The sequence below is a fragment of the Passer montanus genome, unplaced genomic scaffold (genome assembly GCF_014805655.1).
Source record: "Passer montanus isolate IOZ18808 unplaced genomic scaffold, ASM1480565v1 scaffold149, whole genome shotgun sequence".
Lineage (NCBI taxonomy): Eukaryota > Metazoa > Chordata > Aves > Passeriformes > Passeridae > Passer > Passer montanus.
The window spans coordinates 762,540-787,600 of record NW_024361940.1 but is presented as its reverse complement, the minus strand read 5'-3'; the positions used below and the strand labels follow the sequence as shown (position 1 = coordinate 787,600).

The following is a 25,061-nucleotide window of genomic DNA, read 5'->3' as shown; positions in this document are numbered from 1 at the left end:
GATTTCAAACCATACCTCAACAAGTAGGGTTTGAAACAAGGTGTCCCTGTAAATGGTCCTCTCTTCTGGAGATATGCTGTTTCCAGTACCTCCGGTGTTCAGTTTGGCCTCAGCAGTAATCACGAATTTCACCTCACCTGGAAAGACACCCACCAGCCAAGAAAATGCAATTATCTTTAATGTTCACAATTACCCCGGTTTTGACTGCCTCTTCTCGGCTGATGAACTGCTGAGAAATTTATTTTCTCCAAAGAGAGCTCAATAAAACCAAATTTCATCAAGATTCCATACCTGTTTGTTAGTGGAAAGGAGTGCTTGCCTGGGGCCATGGGATGAGGAATGAAAGAGGGGTCATCCTGGCCAAAAACCAGAATTCACCACCAATTTCTACCTCTTCTTAGCCTTGTACTGAGTTTTCTCTGGCCTAGGGCAGTGTTGCAATAGCTTAATTATAGCTTTTCTGCCTTTATTCATATTTCAAATTTTGGAGCACTTACACATGAAAGTAATCAGTAACTGCTTTTAGAAAAAAGACAATGTGGACTTGAAGGCAGTGTGGATTAACACAGCTACAAAACTGGGAAGGAGCAGTGTCTTTATTGCCCAGTCCAAAATTTTTAGCAAATTTATTAGCAATTAATGGAGCTGTCCAAAAATGCCTGCTTGTGGATTATTGATGCTGCCCTAAAGGGTGGGGGTAGAAAGACCAAACAGGGATATATCAAGATGATAAAAAGACAAGCTTACCCAGTTTTTGGGGGCTAACAGCCCAAATATATGTTTTTCTTTCATTGGCACACACCGTTGCTGTGTTGCCCCCTGATGAAAGGATCTCTGCCTCATAGTCATTTGACTGTGCCAGTATGGCACTGATCTGGGACAAAGAAAGAAGAAGCAAGATTACAAATGAAAGAGAATGACATTAAAATCGGGCTGCAGAGCAAAGGAGGCACCTGCATTAGTATTTATTGTGTTTTGACAGCACGGTACCACACCCTTGGCTGAGGCTCCTCCTTCAAGAGCAAAAAGATCTCTGGGAAATAAGCAAACCACATAGGAAGTAAAAGGGAACTTGATGTACCTGGACACACTTGTTGAGGTAGTTGAAGACATTAGCTATTAAGTTAAATTTTTCTCCTCGAGTGACAGAGTATGGCAGGGTGAGGTCCACAAAGAATGGTTGGAATGCTGTCAGGGAAACAGGTGAGGAGATGCCAAACCCAGCATCATCCTGAACACAGAAAGCGCTGGCTTTCCATTCTGTGATGCTGTCAGGAATGGTGTAAGAGACATCCACCTCTCCTCTGGAACTGGTGAGAATAAGAAACACAGAATGACAAATGATCTTAGGAATTTTTCAAGACAAATTATAAAATAGGCTTTCTGCTTGAGTTAGAACTTCTGTTTTCATTTCACTTTCTGTAAGATACCTTTCCATATATTAAAAAAGTTATAATGCTTGAAGTAAAGGTGCTAGTTAACTCAGCACTCAAATACTCAACTTTTTAAATTTAGAAATACCAATTGTTGAAAAACCAGAATGCCCAAATATACAGATTAGAATAAATAAATTTAGATTAATATTCTAGAACAGCATCTGAAGGCATAGTTAAGATGGAAATGTTATGATTGAAGATGCTGTGATAGCCTGAAAGAAAATAAAATAAACTGAGTTTTTGCTGTTGAATTAAAATTGGATGAAAAATAACAAGCTCCTTCTCTCTCCTTAAAAAATACTTTTATTTCATTCTTAGCCCCTATATTTCTCCCCACCAGAAAGACAGGGAACAGGATGCAGAATATTTGTCTGCAATTGTCATGGATTAAGATGGGAAAAGTAGACCCACATCTACAAAGCAAACATATGTTCCATGGATCCTTCCCAGAGTCCATTTTAGCTAAATGAATCAACTCAAAAAGGAAGAAAGAAGTGAAGATAAACATACTCTGTGTTAACCAGTTCCCAAATCCAGGTCTCGGGGAAGTACTTCCGAACAGAGCTGAAACCACCACTTCCACCAATAATCCTTGACTCATCTGGAAGTGGGGATACGATTAAAGGATAGTATTAGAGACACCATGTGAGAAGACTCTGAACTTCTGTCAGACACACTTCACCACCACACATGAACACTAAATATCCTGTCTGAGCATTCTTGGATTTCCCACCCCCCATATAACAGGGACAATTCCAAGAGATATGCGAAGAAACAATTTCTTATCTATTCTCTTTTCCCATGGGAAAATACTGGAAATATTAGCTATTTTACAAGACATTTCACTTAATTTCATACTGAAAGGTCTTGTCATTCAGTTAAAAAAGTGTGTTCCCCATCCTCTACAACTTGCTCTCTTTGATTTGCAAATGGGCACCAGCAGCCAGTATCATCATCACGGTTTATAAATGCTTTACAATGACTTAGAATCACAAAATCATTGAAAAAAAACCACTAAGTTGGGAGCAACCCCTGTAATTCTCTAGTCCAACTTCTTAAAGTAGGACTAACTTCAAAGTCAGATCAGGTTGCTTCTTATGCAGCTCAGTTTTGAAAACCAGCAGTGATGGAGCTTCAAAAACCTCCTGGAGATCCCCTTCTAGTGTACTACAATTCTCATGAGGAAGATATTTTTCCTAATGTTGAATAACACTTGCCTTTGTGGCAAATTATGACTGCTACTTTTGTTCTTTTGCTGAGCAATCTGACTTGATGGAGAGAGAATCTTAACTTTTGCTGATCTAGAAAGGCTTTTGAGACTATGCGCTAAGTGTGCCATATACTGTGAAGTCTTGACTTTTAAATATTTAATTGAATAATGATTTGATGAAATATTCTGACCTGAAAACCCCTGAAAAGCCAATATCAGTTTATAAAAGAAGAAGCATCACAGTATTCCCTGTTTTTTCTACATGAACCTGCACCTGAAACAAAATCGATTCTACTGCAAGGACTGCCAGAAGGAGATTATAGGGTACAAACCAGGACAAACAGGTCTATTTCCCAAAACCCCCCACTACACTGGCTTTTATTTATACAGGCAACAGTTTAAAGACCAGGTAGACTGAGACTGGAGATACAGAATAAACCTTCTTTTACCTGAGGCCTTGAGATTGGCGTCATAATAATGAGAAGGGTAATTTTCCATATCTGATCTCTCTTCATTGCACAGAACTGGTTTCCGTAGCACAGAGTTGGTGAACACTTTCAGACCCATATCCTAAATGGGAAAGAATCTATCAAATCACTCAGGGCATTCACTAGCTGCCAGTGCATATCACTGATTATCATTCCTCATTTCTTCCCTCCCTCATCCCAATTAATCCCGTTCTTCCAGCCTTGAATGTCTGAGCTGTACCTGGCCAACCTCTGTGTGTTTCTTATGGAGCAGTGACACCTCATGTTCTGCAAAGAGCAGCAATGATCAGTCTGATGTTGGTCTTATGTCTTAGGGCACAGGGCCAGTGGATTCCATATAGGAACTGAGTGGCCTGCATCGCAGACACAGATCTTTACAAGGAAAGCCTGGAGTCATGAGCCAAGGCTCATGCTTAGGTATCATCTACTGAACCATGGGCAGCAGCCCAGTGATTTTTTAGCAGTGATTTTCAGAGCTCCTGAGTAAGTGATGAAGGAAAAAAGTGCAGAAATGGGGTGATTGCAGGCTTTAGGCAATTCAGGCATCAGCTGCCTTCTCTCAGCCATAAGAACCACCACCTGAGAAAGTTGAATGCTAATGCTGATGAATTCTTCTGGAATCCCTCCCACTTAAAGAGCCTCCCACACAGACCACATACCCTGAAAATCCTGTAGACATCTCCATCACGACTGACATTCACAGGTTCAAAGTACAAGCCATCAGAAAAGATGGTTTTGGATGGGGTACACGCCTGTGGCCTGTCATCTTCCAGGTTGAGCCCATTGTAGTAATAGCCATATAAATCACCCCTATGAAGCTGATAGTACACCTGGAGGTGAGAATGAGTAGTTTAAGCACAAGGAAGGTCTCAGGCAGGTGCAAAATCACATCTGTTCAAAGCTTATGTTGGTCCCTGAGCAATCCTGTAGACTTCAGTGGGCTTAACTAGTGATGCCTATCTAGAGATGAATAAGCAATTTGGACTGAGCTGTACACTCCTCCTTCTGAGCCACAATGGTTTTGTGGGGTGAACTTGAGCAGAAAGCATGGAGGTACACTCTTGAGTTAAGCAAAGAGGAGACGAGTGTTACAAGACATTGTCATCTACAGCTTTTGTTCTGGGCCCAAGGCCTATCTGAGCAATGTAAATGATGCAATTATGTAAAAATTAAATAAAAATGCAATTTTGACATAATCATTCCACAGTGAGGAAATGTGGTGTCAAGGATTTACGTAAGGCATATTTTTGGGATATGTGTTACACTGCCATGCTTCCCAAAAGCAGTGTTGTGCTATCAATTTCTGTCATGGAAGCGTACAATTGCCTTACGTCTCCCTTTAATCACAGACCTCTGTTTCCAAAGGAAAAATAAAAATACAGTCAGCAGCAGAGACATCACAGGTGGGAACTGGGTTGTTCCTAGCTCAAAAGAATCAGGACTGGAGATGTGACTTACACTCTCAGCAGATAATTCTTGCCCCGACTGAAGAAGGACGCTCTGAATTGCTCGCAGGGCACAGAAGGAGTTGGCAGCAGCTTCCAGGTGGAGTCCCACTTTAGAGCCCGGGAGACCCTGCTTCTCAGAGAACTTGAGCTGGACCTGGAAATTAGCAAATCCAAGACAACCCCACGGACATTAGGGGAATCGGATTGGCACAGAGATCTGAATCTCCCCTTTCATCGGCACTCACTAACAAGGCTCCTACCGCTAGATGGCCCTTCTGGATCAGTCTGTAAAAATTCACATAAACCCCCCTAGGCACCCTTCTCTCTCCACTGTGGGGAGTGTTTTTTCTTAGGCTGACCATATGTGCCAATTCCAGGGATGGCTTCTCATGATCCCAGACATACCTGCACCTTTTCCATTCCTAAATGCCATGCCCAGTGCAGGGCTCTTGATGAGATAATTTCCTGACCACTTTTCAGCAAACCCCAATATATCCCTTAATGAGAAAGCAAAGGTTTCCACCTTGTTTTTGAAGCATATATCACTGTGTATCCTGGAACTGTCAGCCACTATCTCTCCATGAGGATGCACTGTGTAGAGCAGCAATCTGGAGCTGGGGACAAGCTTCTCAGTGACAGTCAGTGTGATGGAGAATGTACCTCTGGAAGCTGTGGGAGGAGCATGGATCAGAGAAGGACAAGCCAGCAAAAGAGGTTAGACAAACCTCAGCTTTGGTGGAAGGACCACATATTTATGAGCACCTTTAAAACCCAGGAAATTGGATATTGGAAGACTCATCTCTCAGTGGCTGAGGCACAGCTCCCATAGCAAGATAACAGATATCTGGAGGATGCTGAGACGGGGGTGCTTTACAGAGAGAGGTCTATACTGGGGAGAAGTTAAACATGGAAATCTGTGCACAATTGCTACAAGAAGAGCATAACATTGCCTTTGAGTCTCAAAACTAGGACCTACTACACAAGAGGAAATAGAGCAATATCCTGAGTTAAAGGAGAGTTTTCTTAACACTAAGAAATAATAAACTCTTCTCTACATGGATGAAAACTACAAGTACATGGACAGGGAATTAAGCTTAAGACCAAAGATGGTAAATATGAAACAAGTCTTATATAGGGAGAGAGGCTTTCTTAAGCCACCTCCTGAAGTGTGCAAATAGGCCACGTTCTGCAGGAAAATGGATTCTTTTAACAATGAAAGAATGAAGGTCAAGATCACTGTCGTTTGTGGGTGTTTGGAGACTTCTGAAAGAGCAATGAATTTCAGGAGTTGACTGCTAAATATCCCTTTCAAATGGGACACCTATTATTCCAAACTTTAAATTGTTTTATTATTCCAGTTGGTGAAGAGTAGGATGTCACACAATAACTGTGAGAGCATAAAAACTCCTTGGAATTATAAAATACCATAAAACAGATGAAGGTTGCATTCTATGTGTTTGACCACAATGAAATATCTTCCAGTTAACAAGATAAAATTGATTATGATATGAAGGGTTGGCTAGATGCTGCAGTAAAAGAAAATGATTCTATGAGCAGTAAAGGGTCATGGGATTTAGGAACTAATACCTGGTTTAGCCACAGTTCTCTGCTTTCATCACTTGTGAAACTTACTGTGCTCTGAAATATGAGTTGTAATATGGTCTGGAACTTACCACCAGAAATGCTGACTTGCTTCTGGCCACTGAGAGTAATTTTTCCTTGTGTCATCACCTGGGCATAAAAAAGTCTCATGAAAGGGGATCAAAAGCACCTTCATCCTTCCACCATGAAATCATTGTTTTGAGTATTGTTCTGAGAAGCCTTGAAGGCCATCAGGTTGAGCCATGATCCACAACCAGTGTCTGATCATGAGATTTCTGCCTTATAGGGTGATTGAGAGAAGGCGAAAAAAGGTGTTTTAGGAGTAACATTAGGACTTACTACATAGTAGAAGTTTGTGTGTGTGGCATTGCTGTAGCCTTCTCTGTTCAGGACATAGTGAACATTGATTGTTCTCTGCTGGCCACAGCTGAGCTCCTCTGTCACTGGCTCAATTTTCAGAAAGCTGTTAGTCCGTGAGTAGAAACGCCGGACAAGAAACGAGGCTTTGGGCTCATTATCAATCCCCCAGATAAAGTCTGCACATTCATCTGGTGCCTGTTTGACCTATGAAATGGAAAACCATAAATGTGGAATCAACAGTGTGGAAAAAAGAAAATGCAAGGCAGGTGAGAGGCAAAGGTATCTTTTCTGTAAAATATTCTGTTGGGAAACCGATTTTGTGAGGCTGTTTAAGCCAAGAGCAAGAACTGGTGTGAAAAAAATTGTGTTTCACCAATGAAGAATCAGCGGCCTTCTGGACACATTTAGGCAACCAGATGCCTGTGACACATTGCAATAAGGAGGTTATTTTAGTTTTTTTTCAGGCTTGGAACCAGTTGCATAAACTGCTGGGGCTTACACTGAATTAGAATGGCATTGTTCTAAATGACACAATTTTACTCAGTTCTTCCCATCACACCAGGATAAAGGCATGACAATACAAGAAGACCATGTGATGATAACAGGCATGAGTTTGTGCCAGCACAAATGCAGGGAAGCAGTCAGCAGCAGTGAAAGATGCTGGCACGCACACAGGCTGCGTGGATGGGGAAGGCAGTGCAGTCTCTGAGGAAGGTTCACACAGAATAAAGAGAAGGAAGATGAATGCAGAAAGAGCATTTAAAGGGGAGGGAAAAGCAGGGAGGAACTGAAGATCACTATAACCCAAAACCACAGGTGGGGTGCAGTGTGCATCTTCTCAGGCACTGGTGTTTTCTCATACAAGTTTCATGGTTTGCAGGTGTTCCTTCTATGGAATACCCTCTCTCCCATGAAATATTTATTAATGAATTAAATTGTAGCCTGCGTTTACTTACTGTCAGCTTCAAACTGGGATCGAAGAAGTTGGATGTGTCAATGGAAAAAGCAGCAGTGCCGTTTTTGTCTGTGGTATAGCTGGCCAGATAATCTCCATTGAGCTCCAGCAGGACAGTGCTGTTGGCAACAGGCTCACCATCCATGTTTGTCACAGTGATCTGAACACAACGAATACCCAAGGGATTCAGAAAAACACAAAGAGCAACAACAAAAGAAAAGCTCTGTTTACTAGTGGATGGTCACTTAAACACTGAGGACTGTTGCAGGGAGTAGAAATCAAGAGTGAAATGTAGAGGCACATGCTCCTCAATATTTTGAGGGAGCTGGAATTCTGTGACAGGAAAACTCCCATCAGTGGGAAATTCCCATCAGGGCAGAATAACTATGTGTCACAAAGGGAGGAGGAATATTTATTGAAAAACATTGATTAACAAACATAAAACAACGATATGACTTCATGGCCACAGGCAACCTGTGGAGCTCAGTAGCACCTTTTAACTCCTACACATCTGTGCACACCCACAGTCTCCATTGCCTGTCAGGATGATGCTGTACAGGTCATCAACCTTTTTGTGCCTGGTTTATCCTGCATGTGTAGGTTACTAAGTAGGAAGAGAAGCACTCCATCATCTCTACTGCTGTAAGTAAACACCTTGCACCTGGGATTGTGTGGTGCAACACACGGTGAATTCTACCTTTAGTTTAGGCATAGCTCTTCCTGAAGAACTTTCTTGAAGACTCCTCTTCCCTGCTCATATGACCTTCCACTTACTCACTTTTTAGGCATTCTCTGACTACAGCAGAAAAGAGACCCTGACATGCCAAGTGTGATACAATTTTCTTTTTCTCTCTAGGAGTATCAAGAGAACTATACAGTCAGTGGTATGCAACATTATCTTGGGAAGCTGACAGCACATTCAGGTGACAGCCATAAATGGGGCAACATGGAGATCATCATGCTGGACCTCAGGGAGTTTGGGTCTAAATGTATTCTCTCATGTACCTACCTCACCATGGTAAGGAATTCCCCTCTTGTAATAGGAATCCATATTCCTGAACAGCACTTGGTCATTTCCTTGGTTGACTGAAACATAGTCATAGGCCTTCTTCTGAATACCTGTGAGACACAGCCAGTACAAAGGAGAGGAAAGAGAAATCAGACATGGGCAGAAAGCTGTTCCTTTTGATAAGCTCTATGCAGTGGTGATGTTTTGGAAGGAGAGCTACACAAAGAAAACCATAATTGCTGCCTGTTTGCCACACAGGTGGTGATCCAGGGGATTCCTGTCAGGATTAGCTATAATCAGTTACTCCCAACCCCAGTTGGTGTTACCTGTCCCATTTTCAGTGACAATGCTTTCTATGTTGAGGCTGGTGTACATCATGGCATAGCTGCGGTAAAGCTGGAATTTTTTGATGGAGATGACAGTGTTGAGGCAGCCATCCTTTCCCAGCTGAAACAGCAGCACAAAGGGGAAAACCCATTTTTCTCAAGGTCTGCAAAATTGATCCTCATTATGTATTTGTGCATCTTTGAAGAGCTCCCCGCCTACCTTACATTTCTTCCTCCCCAGCTCCCATCCCAGATGACTGTTTCAATATTATTTACTCTAGCACCTGGAAACTTCTCTCCTTATCCCCTCTAGTCTTCTCTATGCTCATGCTCCTTCTTAAGCCCATTTTGCATGATGCTTTTGCTCCGGACCACAGCACATCGAATCTGAGCTAGAGGACAAATTATTCATTCATTTAATATTAAGTGTCCTCAAAGACTCCCAGCAGAGTTCTTCTGATTAGATTTGGTAAGAACACATTCCCAGTGTTTCAGAAATTATTACAAATTTGCAGTTTCATAAGCTTGCCTCCTTCCTACTGATTCTTTCTGAGGGAAAAAACAGTCTTTTAGTGAGGTCTTTCAGCATTGCCTGTGAGATAGTGAGAAAAACCACACCACTGAGATTGTCTCTCTGCTGTTCCCTTGGAAATTAATGAGGCCACTGAATCCTGTGCTGCATGCTGGGTAGTAAAGCTAACAGGGAAGAAAGGACTTGTTATGTATCATACCAGTCCAGTGACAGCTTCACAGGTTTTTTTCCAGTTTCGTACACACAGTGGACTATAAAAGCGCTGCTGACACACATTAATTTGGGCATTCCCTTGCACTGGCTGACCATAAGTGTACCTAGAAGAGGAAGAAACATGAGAATTCAATCATGTGAATTTAACACGAGACCTGCAAAAGTTGCAGAGCAATGCAGACTCTAAATCCTTCCGCAGTATCCAGAGCACAGACAGAAGAGCAGTTGGGAATTACAATCAGTCAGCCCTAGTAGAATTCCCCTCTACTATTTTTAGGCTGTTTCTGCCATTTTGTAAAAAAAACCCCCTGTTTCACCATAGTTTTGGTGCAATCATTCTTTAAGGTCTGAAGCTGGAAAGCGGTGCTAGACTCAGGATATCATTCCCTGCACCTTTTTCTCCTTGGTACCTTACACAAGGCAGAACATATTGACCTATTCACCCTTTTAGCTCCTGGCACCCTGCACTTTGGCAGGGCCACAGCCAGCAATTTTGATGATAGACTCTTATTTTCTGTAATAATAAAACACAGCTAGCAAGGAGGAAGTGCTTGAATTGGACACACACAAACTCTCTCTGTTTTAATTCTGCTATGTAACAGAAAAATATCATAGACTCATAGGAGAAGAATATAATGTCTTTCATGATATTTTATATCATGAAGGTCACAGCTAAAGGAATTGTTCTGAGCCATATTCTGAACCAGCAGAGCACACCATCCAATGCCAGCTCTTCCCAGCAGAGCACACCATCCAGTGCCTATACCATTTGTTGTGCAAAATTGTGCTGTCTTCAGCTCTGATACTTACGAAGCACAAACGTTCACCCTGACTTCTTCGTCAAAGAAAGAAATCGTCCTTGGCCCAGTGGTTGTCACTTCAAATTTTGGCAACACTGAGAATGTAACATGAATATGACTGATCAGCAATTGCATGCCATACACAGGTGTGTGTGTGTGTGTAAGACAATAAAAAAAAAAAAAAACAAACCAAAAAACAGTTGGCAAAGACATTTTCACCAACAAGGGAGAGGAAATGGATCAAAGAAGAACCTAACTAGGAACTGGCTGTAGCATATTACAATAGAAAAAATAACCTTCTGTGGCAAGATGAGTAACTTCAGTAAAATTAACTAATAATCATACTAATAACTATAACAGTCACAGCAAAACTCATGGTAAATCACTTTAATCTCCTTTCTTAAAGAAAAGTGAGTAATGCCAATGTCTCAAACTAGTTAAGCCCTGGAGTACAAAAGTTATTATGCAATCTGGTTGCAGTGAAGGAGAAAGGCAACAGATTAAGCGAAATAATCAAATCAAATAGATTGCTGACACCACCTCTCTTCAACTTATATTTTATCCCAGGTCCCACAGCTGGGAAAGGCCTGTTTCTCATGCACCAGTCCACCCAGCTCTCTCCAAGACTTTTCTTTTCCAGGCATGATGTGGAGAATTCAAAGGACTTAAAATCTGCATTAGTAGCTTTCATCTGACTTAGGCTGAGCCTCAGTGCTAGCACAGAGTAGTTTATGAGCCTTTGCTTACCATACTCCTCCACTCTAAAGGACTGGTACTCTTTTCCACCTGATTTTGTCTCCACAGTAATTTGGTAGGACCCCAGAATGGGCTCTGGGATTAGTGGAAAGGAGAGCTGGACAATTCCGTGCTTCGATGTCACCTCCAGCCACTGGAAGATCTTGTTTTGCTCTGGATCCTGGAAGAAAGAGATGTAGCAAAACCTTTATCACTGTTTCTTGCCTTCTTTCAAGGCCTGTCTTCAGACATATTGGCTAAATGAATCACAAGTGCTTTGGGGCTGATGACGTGTGCTTTGACTTTCCATCTCTGATTGTGGATTTAACAAAACTAAGTTTATGTTTAACTGGGAATTAGCTACACTGACAGATGGCCTCAGATCATTCAGAAACAGTTCCTGATTGGGACACAGGTTGCATATAGGACACAGGCTGCCTATCTAGAACACTCATAGCATAAATCTTTCTGACTCAACTACCTTTGTAAAGCAGGAGTATTATCCTGGCCTCTCTCAGAAAATGCTTGGAGATGTAGTGATGTGAAATGTAGTAGAAGATGATTCATTGTTAGCCCATTCCCATGAGAGTATGGCATTTCAGAAAGTCACCATTCTTGTGCCTAGGTATGAGAAGGAGGCTATTTCACCAGTTGTTTGCTGTAGTCCTCCCAAGGTAAGCCTGGGACAGAACACTCCTGTTTGAACTCTAGTGAAGGGCAGAGCAGCAACCCCACGCTGCCTCTCACTAACAGCTCTAGTTCTGCTGATTTCTTCTCTGGTGCTGGGAAAGGATATTGCCACTGTTCAACTTCAAATCCATTGGCTTTAAATGGTGTGCTCTGGATGAGTGTCCCTCAGCTGTTGACTCTATAGGAAATGATGAAATACAGTCTTCCCAAAGGAGCTTGTGCTTTAATTTCATGTTGTATCTCTTACCTCAATGATGATTCGGGGATACTGGAGGAGGAAATAAAGGGAGAGAAAAAAAAAAATCAAAACGATAATCTAACAGTGGAGGTTGATAAACACTAGAACATAAGGAAAACTGTGAACAGCTTTTTCTGGATAGAGAAGACTGAACTAGGGAAACAATTTACAATTCACATCTGTAGTTAAAAAGATAATTTTAAGAGGATAACCTGTTGGTGAATTTTTTCTCAAAAATATCCAGTCTTTTTCTACATATCTGGGATTACAAAATCTGTGTGCTGTGAGAGATTTGCACAAGTGCTTTCAGAACCTTGACCTCTACAAAGGCAAGGAAATGATGGAGTGCAAAGGTAAGGAGTTACAGCAAATATACAAAATACAAAAAATACAAAATACAAATAATATCAGGAAGTCTGTTCCAGGCCCTTCTTATTCAATATCTAAGTGAGAGAGTCTCAGTGAAGAGGTACCTCAAGAGGGTACTTGAAAAGTTTTGACTATCACTCACACTTACCGTCTCCTGAACAGGTCTGAGCTGGGTGTCCAAAGTGACCACACGAAACATCACTGAAAAAAAACAGGACAAAAAAGGATTACAGAATCATCAGGGTTGGAAGAAACCTCAAAGCCTGTCTAAGCCAAACCATCAACCTGGCACCAAGTGTCAGATCTTCAAGTGTCACATGCAGGTGCTTCTATCTTGTATTTTATTAGCAGTGATAAATAATTTTCAATACACAGCTTTGACCAGACTTTTTTGGAAAACTAAAGAGTTCCCAGAGAACATGAAAGGATTGTCTTAGCCAGTGAAAAAAGAAAACCAAAATAAATGTCAGCTGAAATATCTTTGATTATTACCCACTTGGGCTAAAGTATAATTATGCTAAAGGGATAGCTAACTCCACCACAACTAGTATTGTCATTTAAATATTGTGATGGAATCGGCACTTTGAAATAGATCAACAGTTAAGGGGAAAGAGTTGTTGACAGGAAATGAGGTGTTTGCTCCATTTTTATAGTAACTTTATTAGCTTCAAACTTAATCTATTATTTTCTGTATTTTTAAGGTTACTTTTTATGTGACTCTCCTCAAGTAAACCTGACAGAACTCAAGATCCTGTAAATTCAATTAAGTACAAACACATGAATTCTACTATTTTGTTGCACTGTTGTGAATTGCTTCTATTTTTCACTAACTTTGATATCTCAAACTAAAATGAGATTTTTATTCTACAAGAATAAGTTTCTGTCATCCTTGACCCACCCTTTCACTCAATTTCTCACTTTTCTAGCTGACTCAAACCCTTCTTCCACCTGTTTGTCCTGGCTTGTAGAGGGGTTTGTCCGTCTGGACGAAGACAGCACCATCCACATTCTGAATTGCCACTGATCTTCTCTCAACTAAGTCAACTGTGGCACCTTTGGCTGAGAAGGAAATGAATGCCAGTGGATCAGAAGTAGCAGGAGGAACCTGGAGAGGAGCAAAACCCCAGAGGAAAAGTGGTAAATGAGACATGCTGAGGTTCCCTGACGCCCAGGGTTTTAGAGTAGGATACTGTCAATTGAGTCATAAACAGCTTATGGAAAGTTATGAGAAGCCCCACCTTTGTCAGTGAGATAATTTCTGGGAATTTCTGCTGTGGAAGGCGCATAATCTGTCATCAGGTAATAAGATTTGAAGCTGTGTTCTGTCCTATGAATTTCCCTGCTTACATGCATGTTGCCACAGCCATATACCTTTAATTCTGAAGTGTTTTCTCCTGATGCCTTCTGGAAGACCTCACCTTGGGACTCTTTTTCTGGTGTGTACAGACCTTGCAGAGTCATGGGAAAGGGAATAACTGGGATGATATGGGACCTATCATCTTGCTTGATACTTCAACAGTTCCATAAGGAGCATGCAGCTGTGATAACAATCTAAGGCTTTGCTCTATTCACTCTGGGAATGGAGAGGGAGAGTCTTTCTCTAGCTCCCTTCTACAATCCATAGGTCTTTTTTTCCTGTTTTGTCAGCCTTTCCAACAGTTTGTTTTATTTTAAACACTTTGTCATCTTTCCCTCACTGACAAGGCGAGTTGCAATCAGGATTATTTCTAGCTACTACACCACTTCAGTAGTTTCAAAAGAGAAAATACCTTGAACTCGCCACACTTGAAGAAGTCATTCTCTGTCATGGGCTCCTCAAAGAGAGTCCTTTGGACACTGCCATATTCCAGGACAACACTCATGGACAGAGGCTCGCTGAGGTTGTGTAACTGCACACAAGCTGTCTGCGGGGCGTCGCTCCGCACAACTGATGGGACCAGCAGCACATACTGGCTGCAAGAACAATCAGAAAGGTCAGTCATGCAGGAAAGTCAGAGCAAACAGGAGAGGAAAATACCGCAGAAATGCCATAGGTGTGAAGGAAGACATGATCCAAAGCATGCTCAAACCAGTGGAAGGATTTCAATTTCTTTCAATGGATCTTAAATATGCTAAGAAAGTACAAATGTCAACTTTTTAATCCCTCACAATTCCTTCAGAGCGGAGGGACTGGCATCATTCTATGCAGGGTCTTACCCAGTATGATACTGCACCTCTCCATTCCAGGTATTTACACATCTCCAATTACTGAAGTGGCTAAAGCATAGCTGCATTTGTCCTCCCATGACCTAGGTGTGTACTTAAACCTCTGCAGCTTCCCATAAGGAGGAGCAATATTTAGCTTCTTCTTGGCACCAATGACAAAAATACTAATTAAGGGTTGCAACAATCTTTAAATTTCTCATTCTCTGGATATCTGTTGGATAGGAACTGCCATAAGTCAATCCACTTAATGCACAAGAAGTGATGTTGCTTTTCCATTTTAGCAGAAAATTCCAGGGAACACTCAATCTAATCTACATGTGCAGTTCTGTTTCCATGCTCCTGTTCCATGTTCCTGTTTCCATGCTTCTCCCTGTCTTGTTTTCTTTGTTTCTTTCTTCCATTGAGGTTTTTTTAATATACTTTTTCTCTCTATAATTAGGGTTGCCTTCTTTCCCCAGAATACTCCTCTGAAAAACATTCCTTCATATTTGCTATGTTTGTCTAAAACTCTGTTGCTGTCCAGCAGTTTGCTGCCCAAACTACTCTTTCCAAATAACGTATGACAGAATTCATGAACTGGTTTTGTAGCACAACATGAATCACACAATCTTTCTTTCTAATCTGATCCTTTCCCTTTCTTTTTTCTCCCACAGCTTTGCCAGCTCATATTGCCTTTATTTTTATTTTCACTTGCCCAGTTCCGGCTGCATGAAATTCAAAGACCAAAATTAAAAGTTATTAAAATTGACAGCATATTAGAGGAAGCTAAGCTGTCCTTCATAGCATTTTCCTTTAAAATTTTTGAGAAGAGGGTTAAAGCTCCAGTGTTAGTGTATTTTTGAATACTGTGGCTGAAATCTTCCATTTGTATAAAGCCACGGGGTCTGACAGTGCTAATGAATACTAATTGTACTGGGTTTGCCATTCAGCATGGTCTCAGTCCCAGCCACTGCCTGGCCTCTAGCACCTCCCCATACACCGTGCTCTCTCTGTGCTGCTGATGCATATCAATCCTAATTACTAGTACTACTTGTTAGTCTAGTCCTGAGTCTCCTTGCCGCTTTACCCACACACATCACACTTCAGGCACTCAGGTTCCAGGTTTCTGTCATTCACACTAGATTTCACATCAGTTTCATGATGGAGAGCACCATTCCAAACCATCCTTCAATGTCATCTACTTCCAAGTCAACACATTTAAGGTCTATGTCTCAAATATCCTGTTTATCATATAGCAGTGTCCCAGAAGAAATAAGCTGGTGGGATATACAATAACACATGTTATCTTATAGACACAGAATGTGTGACCACTTACGTTTCAGAAGACACTACGGAAAACCAGTTCAAGGACAGAATACAGAGAAGAATCCTTGACCACATGTCTGTGCATGAAGAAATAGAGAGACTAATCTCAAGCTGACAGCCTGTCCCTGGTTTTTAAATTGACCTGAAATGGTGCTCCTCCTCCATGGCTTCAATCACAGTCTAACAAAAGCTATTAACATAAAATTTGCATATGTTCAATTTCCTCACTACTTTCTGGTCTCACACTCCTTGAACTCCCAAATAATAGCTTTGGAAAGCTCTCATGTTTCACATACCTCTGTGAGGTATTGCAAGCCAAACCGGTTCCTGCCTATATGATTGTTTCATTGAAGCTTACCTCTTTGATTATCGTGTCACTGGCTGAAGATTCCTTAATGTTTCAACTTGTTAGTATTTGCCACTACTTAAGTATTTCCTTATTCTGCAAAGGTGTCCTGTAGACGCATCACACAACAGAAATAATCATAATACACTGCTTTTTTTTTCATGTCTGCATGGGAGCCAGGATGGGTAAAAATACAAGAATACATCTACAGCTGCATTCAGAATGGCACTAAAGCAAACTCCTAATGGTAATCTGGATTTCTTACTGTAGACACTAACATTTGGCAAGGAATGATGCTGGCTGATGGTCTACCATTTTTGCCAGTGGACAGGACAGGTATATTTCTAGGGAAAGGAATCTGATAGCATTATTTCATTTGCTCACTCATCTGTCTGTCTACTTTTTCCCCCTCATCCCTGCTCCCCCCATTAAATGACTTGTTAGTTTGTTGGTGAATTTTAGTAAATCTGAGAAGACGATTCAGAGTAATTAATATATAGAATCATAAAATAACTTAAGATAGAATGAAACTTCCTGACATTTTGTGCTTGAATCTCTCATTTTAAGCAGGGCTAACTTCAAACAGGTCATGTTTTGAATATCTGGAGGAATGGAGAGTCCCACCATCTCTGGACACCTGCTCCCATGCTTAACCATCCATGCGGTGAACACTTCTTTTCCTTAAATCAGAATTTCCCAAATCATCGCCTGTGTCCATCTTTTCTTGCCCTTTCACTGTGCACCTCCAGGAAGAACCTGCCTATTTCTTCTCCATAATCCCACTTTACGTTGTGGAAGACTGAAATGATGTCTTCCTGTAGCCTTTGTTTCTCCAGGCTGAATTAAATTTGACTGTTTCCTTCTGTAGGTTTGTCCCAGTCCCTGATCATCCCAGTGACCTTCCACTGGACTCCTTCAGTCTGTCAGTGCCTTTCTTGCACTGGATGCAGAGCTTCATTGTGGTCTCCCAAGCACTGAGCACAGGGGAAGAACCAGTTTCCTTGACGTGTTGGCTAAACTCTTGATAATGCTACCAAGGAAACAAAATAATATACAGTAATTGGGGATTGGATTCATACCCTTACATAGGAAATGGAAAAAAAGAGCCAATCTGAAATAAATAAGGTAGGCCAAACAACATCAGTCTCTAACTGCAGCCCTGGGGAAGTAAAAGGCAATTTCCTTTCTACTTTGTCTTCTTAACCAAGCAGATAATGAATGGGAAGAGGAAGCTGAGTATCCTCCAGGAGTAATTAAGAACACTAAAAAGAGCTGGGGGCACTGAAAAGGTGTTGTGCAATGCAGAGAGGGCATGAAGTTATTTCAGGTAAAGAATATGAGGAGGAAATGAGGACTACTATAGTAATGTGGTGTAGAAATTGATGTGTGCCTGCTAAAAGCCTGATTCTACCAATTTCAGCTTTAATGGTAAAATATGTTCTTTCAACCCTCTAGCTAATGATTCAGCCACACTTATTTATTATTAAATAATAAATTTAATAATAAATGAAATTGCTCTTCCCATCAGCATAGCTGATGTTTAAAACTACCTGTGCCTAACCAGGTTACCTACTCATCTTTCCTAAAATCCTTTTGATGACCAGGTTGGGACACAAAGGGGACTGCCCCAGATGCTTCTGGAACTATGGGAGCTATTCCCACTGTGTTACTAGTGAGAAATATGACACAAAGCTTCCCAGAATGATGAGGCCTCACAGTGACAGTGCTGAGTGGCAGGTGTGTAGCTTGCAAAGAGGCCAGTCACACTGTTGAAAGCAGCTGCTTGCATTAGCTGAAATGAAGTCAGAAGACAGTTAACAGTATGTCATAGATATTTGCAGCTTTGAAGTGCCTCAGACCCTATATCTTACTTTAAACAGGTTGTAAGTAACAGACAAAAAGAATTAAGGAGGGAGGAGGAAATAGCAAACAGCCTCAGGGTCCTGGTGTAAATTGCTTCAGAAGCTCACCCTTTATTTAAGTGCAGTGCGCCTTTAGCAGGATGGTAAGAGGGCCTTCTTGTTAACAGCCAAACATGGAAAAGAAAAAGATAAAGCATTGGAAAAACTGAAACCCCTGAAGAATGTATGTTCAGAACAATAGAAAAGCACATGTTTCTCTGGAAACAAGCTATTGAATTCATTACTTTAGTGAAATTACTGATTCCAGAGGACCTCTTTTTATTGTAGCAATGTTGTGATAAGAACACATCAGTACCAAGACAGGCATAATTCTTAAGATCACAGTACAAGGAGGAAACTATTCAAGGTGTCTTTGGTAGGAAGGGAAAAAGAAGAAATTTTCAGTTGTATGATTAACAAACTGGGAGCCAGAGAGGATAAATCCAGAAATGCAGAGATTGGGATTTAACATGGAGAGATAATGAACCTCACACTAAGCAGCAGTTACAAAACACACAGAAAGTTCCTTGATACTGGAAATCTTAAACCAGTCTGTGGACCTGCTTTGTATTGGCAGAATGAAAGGTGTAACTGGATATCAGAGTCTGGCTAGAAATTTGATGAAATGAGGAACAGTGTCAATTTCAAGACCAAAGCAATGCAAATACAGATGTATGCTTGCTTTTCAAAGTAGAGTTGTGTCACATGCCTTTTGGACAGCAGAAAATCAGTATGTCTTCAACTCACTCTGTCCAGACTTCAGCAAGTTACTGCATTAGCTCTCTGTTATTAAGCAAGTTTATATACACATACTTTCCCCCGCCCTCCATTCTTTCTCTAGATGAGTCAAAGTGATGATTGGAGTTGCATTGAAAATGTGTTTTTCAGAAGTTAATTTTCTTTCAAATAAAGTTGAATTTGCCAATCCATTTTATCAGACTAAATGTACTTGCCTTCTTTTCTCTTTCCAACTGAGCGCACATACAGGCCACAGCAATGTGAAGTTTTTCAACCAAAGCTGAATCCACTCATTTTCTGGGAGTATTTCAGTGTTTAGCATGTACACTGCTCTAACAGAACATTGTGTGAGGCTGTGACTAGTCACACACAATACACCAATTAGCTTCTGTAGGCCATGTCAAATACCCCTACACTGTCCCAAAACGCCCAGCATATCTGTATGTGCAGGATCAAGGCACTAGATACAGTCACAAATTAGAAAATAAAGCAGTTGAACAATATCCACCTGGCATGCAGAATGCTGCATAGTCTGAATGTGGAGCTGAGACATTCAAATTCTTGGTCAATAGGGATCTAAGTAATGCCTGTTTTCTTTTTTGTCAGAAAATCAGCAGGAAGTTAATGAGAAATGTGAGCAGCTCTTAGCAGTGAGGCCTTGGATTTTCCAGAAGACTGAGTAATATATAATTACTTATTTCTGCTCTGTGGCTTCACTTTATATTTGCATAACACTGCACAGCAAGGACTGTAAGTACTTTCTAAGCCATTACTTCACCTGAGATGACGTACAGACAATCCACCACACCTCACACATTACAATACCTGTTTTATTGCCTGATTTCTTTACCTGAAAGAGGTGGATATGGGATCAGAACTCCAGCTTCCATTTGACTTAGGCAAACACTCTCACAACAGTCCCAGGCTACTTACTAGACTGTGATTTTCTCAGGAAATTATAATCTGATATATGCTTTCCCACAACACATTCATCAAATGCTCTGTGATAAAACATCTTGTTTTAAAAAGCCAATGTATCTCTGAAAAGTGTTGTGCATATCCTAAAATCTATATTTTGGATAAATTTGCCCATACAGCCTCCTATTTTTTCAAGGCACATCCTTTTCTGCAAACTTCTAGGTTTGCAAGTGAAAGTATTTCTCAGAACGTTAGTTGGCAAGAGGCCACGGTGTGGTTTGTAGAGTATTCTGTATACTTTCATATTGAATGGATGGAACATTTTTCTGATATTGCTCATTTACTGTAGTGGTAAAGATCAGGTAATTGTAACACTATTCTATTGAGAGAGCAAACCATAAACTATTGAGTACCTGAAAGGTCTTTTTTGCAAATGGACTGTTAGTAAATAAAATGCTAAGCTTTCAACACCATATTTATTGAATATGTTTTAGTTCTGCTTCTGAAAAATTAAGTATTACAGCCCCACATGTCATGAAATACCAGTACTTGAAATACCAACCATTTTTCTTTATCTATGAAGTAATGTAATGTATACAGACATCCTTGAAAGACGCTTGCTGTGTCTAAATGATGAAAATAGGATAGTGTGAACATATCAGGGCAGGCCAAGAAAAAGAAAGTTCAAGAAAGACCAGCAAAGACAATCAAAACCAGTCATCAGTCTTTCTTCAGAAACAAACAGAAATAGGAAGCCTGCCAGAGAATCCACGGGGCCATGAAATGAGAATAGACGAGGTCAAGCAGAGTGCAGGAACAGTGCAAACAATCAGTATTGTTACTTTCTGGTTTAGTTCATCTAATTATTAATGAATATTACTGTTTTTTAAATGAACAACTTGATATAAAACATTCATTTATCATAAAACAAAATACCCAACAATATATGAAGGAGGCAATTTTTATGCAGTAATTGTGTTGCTGACATTCCAAATTAGCTCAAAATCATAAAAAAAATCACATATTCAACTCTAAGATTTGATTGTTACAGAGCTTTTTCATAAGGAACCATGAACATGTATTTCATTTGATCACAAAGGACAAAGATGTGTGACAGCGAGCCTTTTAAGAGTAAAAGTAATTTTTACTTCACTAGAAAAGCTTTCCTGTCTTCACTGTTTTCTTTGATCCCTTATTCATATTGTTCTGTGTGTTAGGTCAACATGGGCAGACTGACTCACCAGGCTTTAAAGCACCCAGACAGTAATGGAGTTAAAATAAAGGAACCTATTTGACAGCCTCCTTTTTGAAATGTCATCATCTGAAATGTTGTGCTCTGATACAAAGAAAATGAATCAGTTCACTCCAGATTGAGGCTCTGAATAATCTCCCACTCCTTGTAGTTAGGACCTCTCCTGGGTTTTACATATTTTCATTTTTTAAAGAGAGCAATACACAAGCCCCCACACTAGTCCACTCAAACCCCTCCCATTTCATGGAATCTTGTGGTTTTACCCTTTCAGAAACATCCAGACTCTACCAGTCAAAACAAAAGTTTGCAATCTCAGGAAACTGAGATTGATACCCTAGAAACATTGCTGCTTTTACCTCTTTGAGTCTACCCAGATCTGCCCCCTTCAGTTCAGGCAGTGGAGCTGGTGAAGGGTCTACAGGGTTTGTCCTGTGAGGAGTGGCTGAGAGCTGGGGTTGTTTAGCCTGGAGAAAACAAGGCTGGCAGGGGACGTCCTCACTCGCTACAGCTGCCTGAGAGAAGGTTGTAGCCAGGTGGGGGTTGATCTCTTCTCCCAGACAAGCAGCAATGGGACAAGAGGAAATGGCCCCAAGTTGTGTCAGGGGAGATTCAGGCTGGACATCAGGAGGAATTTCTTTGTGGAAAGGGCTGTTAAACATTGGAATGAACTGTTCAGGAAAGTGGTGGAATCACCATCTCTGGAGATGTTCCAGAAACAACTTGACGTGGCACTTTATGCCGTGTTCTAGTTGACAAGGAAATGGCCAGTCAGAGGTTGGACTTGACGATATCAGAAGTATTTTCCAGCTTTAATGATCCTATGATCCTTGCCAATAGACATTCCACAAGGTCTGCGGAGGCTGAGGCTGTAGCTGCTCCATGATCCAGGAAAGATCTGCTCACTCTAGAGCATCAGCTAGAATTGAGTTGGAGCAAGAACCTGTGGGCAACTGTTCCTCAGATGCAACGTCCAAAGAAACAAAAAGACAAGAGGACTAAGCCATGCAGGTAACCAGGCATCTTGATCATGAAACTTCAAACTGTAAACACTACAAATCATTTAATGGATAGCCTGAGAACTAGTTAACATGGTCTTATGTGCTGCCAGTTGTTGAGGAGAATTGGTAGTTTAAAGACAGAAGAAATCTCGTGTAAAGGTGATCTCTCTTTGTATGTAAGACCTCATTTTCCAGTCTTTTATACAATGGCTCCAAGACAGGCCTTGTAACTCCAAGATCTCCATTTAGTAAAAAACACTTTTCAGGGGTGTTATTCAACATAACAAAAGCTCAAAAGCTTTCTTTGGTGATGTGAAACAACTGCCATGTGCAGTTTGAAGTCACATGCACCTGCTGTGTTGTCTGCTGTAATTCTGCAAGGGGCAACACTTGATTTAACTAATCTACAGGCAAAATATGCTGGAGAAGGCTTTAAGAGGCAGCACAAATAAGTCTTTTGTATTCCTCCTCATTTTACTGACAAGCCAGTCATTCTTCCAGTGACCAGGGACCAAAGACCCTGCAGATCAAATCACTTTGTGTACCCATCTGACTTTTTCCAACCAGTAAGATCATGCTGTAGGCCATTGCTCTGAGGACCTTGCATTTTCTAGGAGAATCACTTTTGGTGGTACAAAGCCCTGACAGCTGTTGATGCATTTTTGGGATCATGGGAGTGATGTGTGTGTCTGTGTAGAAGATCTGTGTGGCGGCCATGCATTTATGTGTGTCTGTGGTGTGTGTATGTGCATGTCCCTACTAGGAATAGCAACCTCAACCTCACTACTAGTTGCACCAGGAATTTCACCTCTGTTAGCTGACAAATTCTGCCCTCCTTAAAACTCTGCTGCACTGTGTCCTTTAAAATACACATTTAAGGAGTCAAGCACAAGAAAAGGGCTCTGTCTTCTATCTGATTAGGGAAAACATTTTAGTAGAAAGGATGTTGAAGACATGATCAGAGCCTGAAAGCATGTTACATTATTTGCAGACTTCTGTGTAAACTCAATATTCTGGTCTTTTCCTAGGAGGAAAAGAAAATGAGCAGAAGCATCAGTGTCCCAGTCTCTCTCTATTTACCCATGTAAATCTTAGAAATTTGTAAGCACTCCTAGCTGCTGAGTTCCTAATGCTGAGTTCCTAAAAATAAGGAAATAAGGCCACATAGCTAAAAAAAAAAAAAAAACCAAAAAAAAAAACAAAACAAAACATAAATTAACAAAGGAATGCTGTAATATATAATTTGTATTCAGTGTTCCTAGAGATCCTCACATGTATGAACATGGGGAGCCCTTATACTGAAGACCATGTCTCTGGAAGCAGCATAGGGTTTCACATTTCTGTAGCCAAAAAATCATGTTAAACCTTTGCAACCACTAGTGGAATAAGACAATAAGTCTAGGTGTGGCCCAAACCTGCCTTTTTTTTTTTTTTATGCATCTTTACTTATAGTTAAAGTGCCTTTAATTGTATTGTCAAGACCCATTCCCTTCACCTATATTAGTAATTGCTCTGATTTTCTGTGTGCCTGAATCTGAAAATGATCTCTCCCTCAAAGCAGTGAATACAGTTAAATCAATGCTAAAAGCAAATGCTTTGAGCCACTGATACTTAAGGAAAAATTTAATATGCCAGGAACTGGCCTATGTCACCTTCCAGTCTGAGTACTGGTGCTGCAGTACAAGGAGGTCTTTTCTACATGTTCCTGTTAATGCCAGATATATACTTATTAAAATCCTGGATCACACTGTTGTGTTGCAGCCTTCTGACCCTAGTTCAGGCTCCACAAGAGCTAATAAAAATAGCTGTTCCTGAGTGAACACGAGAACAAGTCCAGCTGCATAGCTCAGGACTCGCTTGAACAGGTGGGAATGAGGTACTCCAACCACAGACCAAAGCAGAGCTGGTTTGGAGATGATTCTGCAGTAAAGTTTTCTCCAGGCCTAGTGAGCCACACTAACAAGGTGTGCAGGAATAGTATCAGCTTGGGATTATAGTCTCTGGATGACTACCTCGTAATTAATGAGCAATCATGCACAGCTCTTGAAATGTCCCCAGCCATCCTGGGGCTGTCAGGAATTGGGAGTGGTGCCCATGGGTGTGGTGAAAATGCACAGATGAGCAAAGATAAACTAAATGCACAAAGAATTGACAAGGCCAAAAAAGCTGCTGTTAGGTCTCAGTTTTCCTTGGCATTCTCACCCAAAGCCACAAACCCAGAGTTCTCTCTCTGCTGTAACACCTAACCACAGAGGTGACCACAGCCAGCAAGAAAAAGGTCAGCTGCCAGCTAAGGCTTACACAAAAGACTTGGTCAGCCCTGAGCTCATTGCTATTGACAGCCCATTCTCTAGTCCCAGCCAAACCAGAGGTCTGTAACACCAATCATCACTATCACCTGAGCCTGTTGAAAGGCTACAAAGTCAAGAGGAAGCAACTAAATGCACCCTGACTCTCTGCAGCTCTGCCCAAATTTAGATCCAAAATTGAAAATACCTGGCAAAGGTGCCTGAAAGGTCTTACTGGCTTTTGCTTTTTCCCCTGTAGCTTTTCAGCAGCAGCACCAGCACTAACGGCTCCATGCTTGCCTGGCCAACCAAGTGTACAGTCACACTTGGACTTCAACAGAGATAGAGCTCCAAAACTGAAAATGCCTGGTGACTGCTCCAACACAAAAGGTGACAGAACAGCTATTCCTGGCTATATCCTTCCCCTTTCAACAGAGCATCCAGATGGGAATATGAACTTGCCTAGCCACCTAAATGCATCTCAACACCAAAGAAGCTCAGATACTCAAAATACCTGGTGATGGCTCCAAAACAATAAGTGACAAATCAGAAAGGTATTGCTGGCCTTTATCTTCCTGCTGTAGCCTGCTCTTTCCCTGTGCATCCTACAAACTGCAGCACCAACACTGGAGCTACGCCCTTGCCTTCCTAACTTAAGTGTACAGTCACATTTTTTTCAGTTTCAGACTTCATTCACCT

The 25,061-nt window shown here is 41.1% G+C and overlaps 1 protein-coding gene across 3 annotated transcripts in view; it reads right to left on the bottom strand.

Annotated features, from left to right (window-relative positions):
- LOC120498411 (ovostatin-like) overlaps window positions 1–25,061 on the bottom strand; it is a 47,934-nt gene that overhangs the window by 13,018 nt on the left and 9,855 nt on the right. For 2 of the 3 annotated variants that reach the window (XM_039701086.1, XM_039701087.1), the window contains exons 2-21: window positions 14,181–14,364; window positions 13,360–13,516; window positions 12,560–12,612; window positions 12,052–12,072; window positions 11,127–11,295; window positions 10,390–10,474; window positions 9,566–9,683; window positions 8,835–8,955; window positions 8,509–8,618; window positions 7,501–7,659; window positions 6,524–6,748; window positions 6,256–6,313; window positions 5,106–5,251; window positions 4,593–4,736; window positions 3,794–3,964; window positions 3,096–3,216; window positions 1,947–2,037; window positions 1,082–1,310; window positions 748–874; window positions 16–137 (exon numbers count right to left, since the gene is read on the bottom strand). In XM_039701086.1, the coding sequence (XP_039557020.1) occupies window positions 16–137; window positions 748–874; window positions 1,082–1,310; window positions 1,947–2,037; window positions 3,096–3,216; window positions 3,794–3,964; window positions 4,593–4,736; window positions 5,106–5,251; window positions 6,256–6,313; window positions 6,524–6,748; window positions 7,501–7,659; window positions 8,509–8,618; window positions 8,835–8,955; window positions 9,566–9,683; window positions 10,390–10,474; window positions 11,127–11,295; window positions 12,052–12,072; window positions 12,560–12,612; window positions 13,360–13,516; window positions 14,181–14,273 (2,520 nt within the window). In that variant the 5' untranslated portion in view covers window positions 14,274–14,364. Of the gene's footprint in view, window positions 1–15; window positions 138–747; window positions 875–1,081; window positions 1,311–1,946; window positions 2,038–3,095; window positions 3,217–3,793; window positions 3,965–4,592; window positions 4,737–5,105; window positions 5,252–6,255; window positions 6,314–6,523; window positions 6,749–7,500; window positions 7,660–8,508; window positions 8,619–8,834; window positions 8,956–9,565; window positions 9,684–10,389; window positions 10,475–11,126; window positions 11,296–12,051; window positions 12,073–12,559; window positions 12,613–13,359; window positions 13,517–14,180; window positions 14,365–15,931; window positions 15,997–25,061 lie in introns of those variants that run through there. The other variant, XM_039701085.1, reaches the window with a different exon arrangement.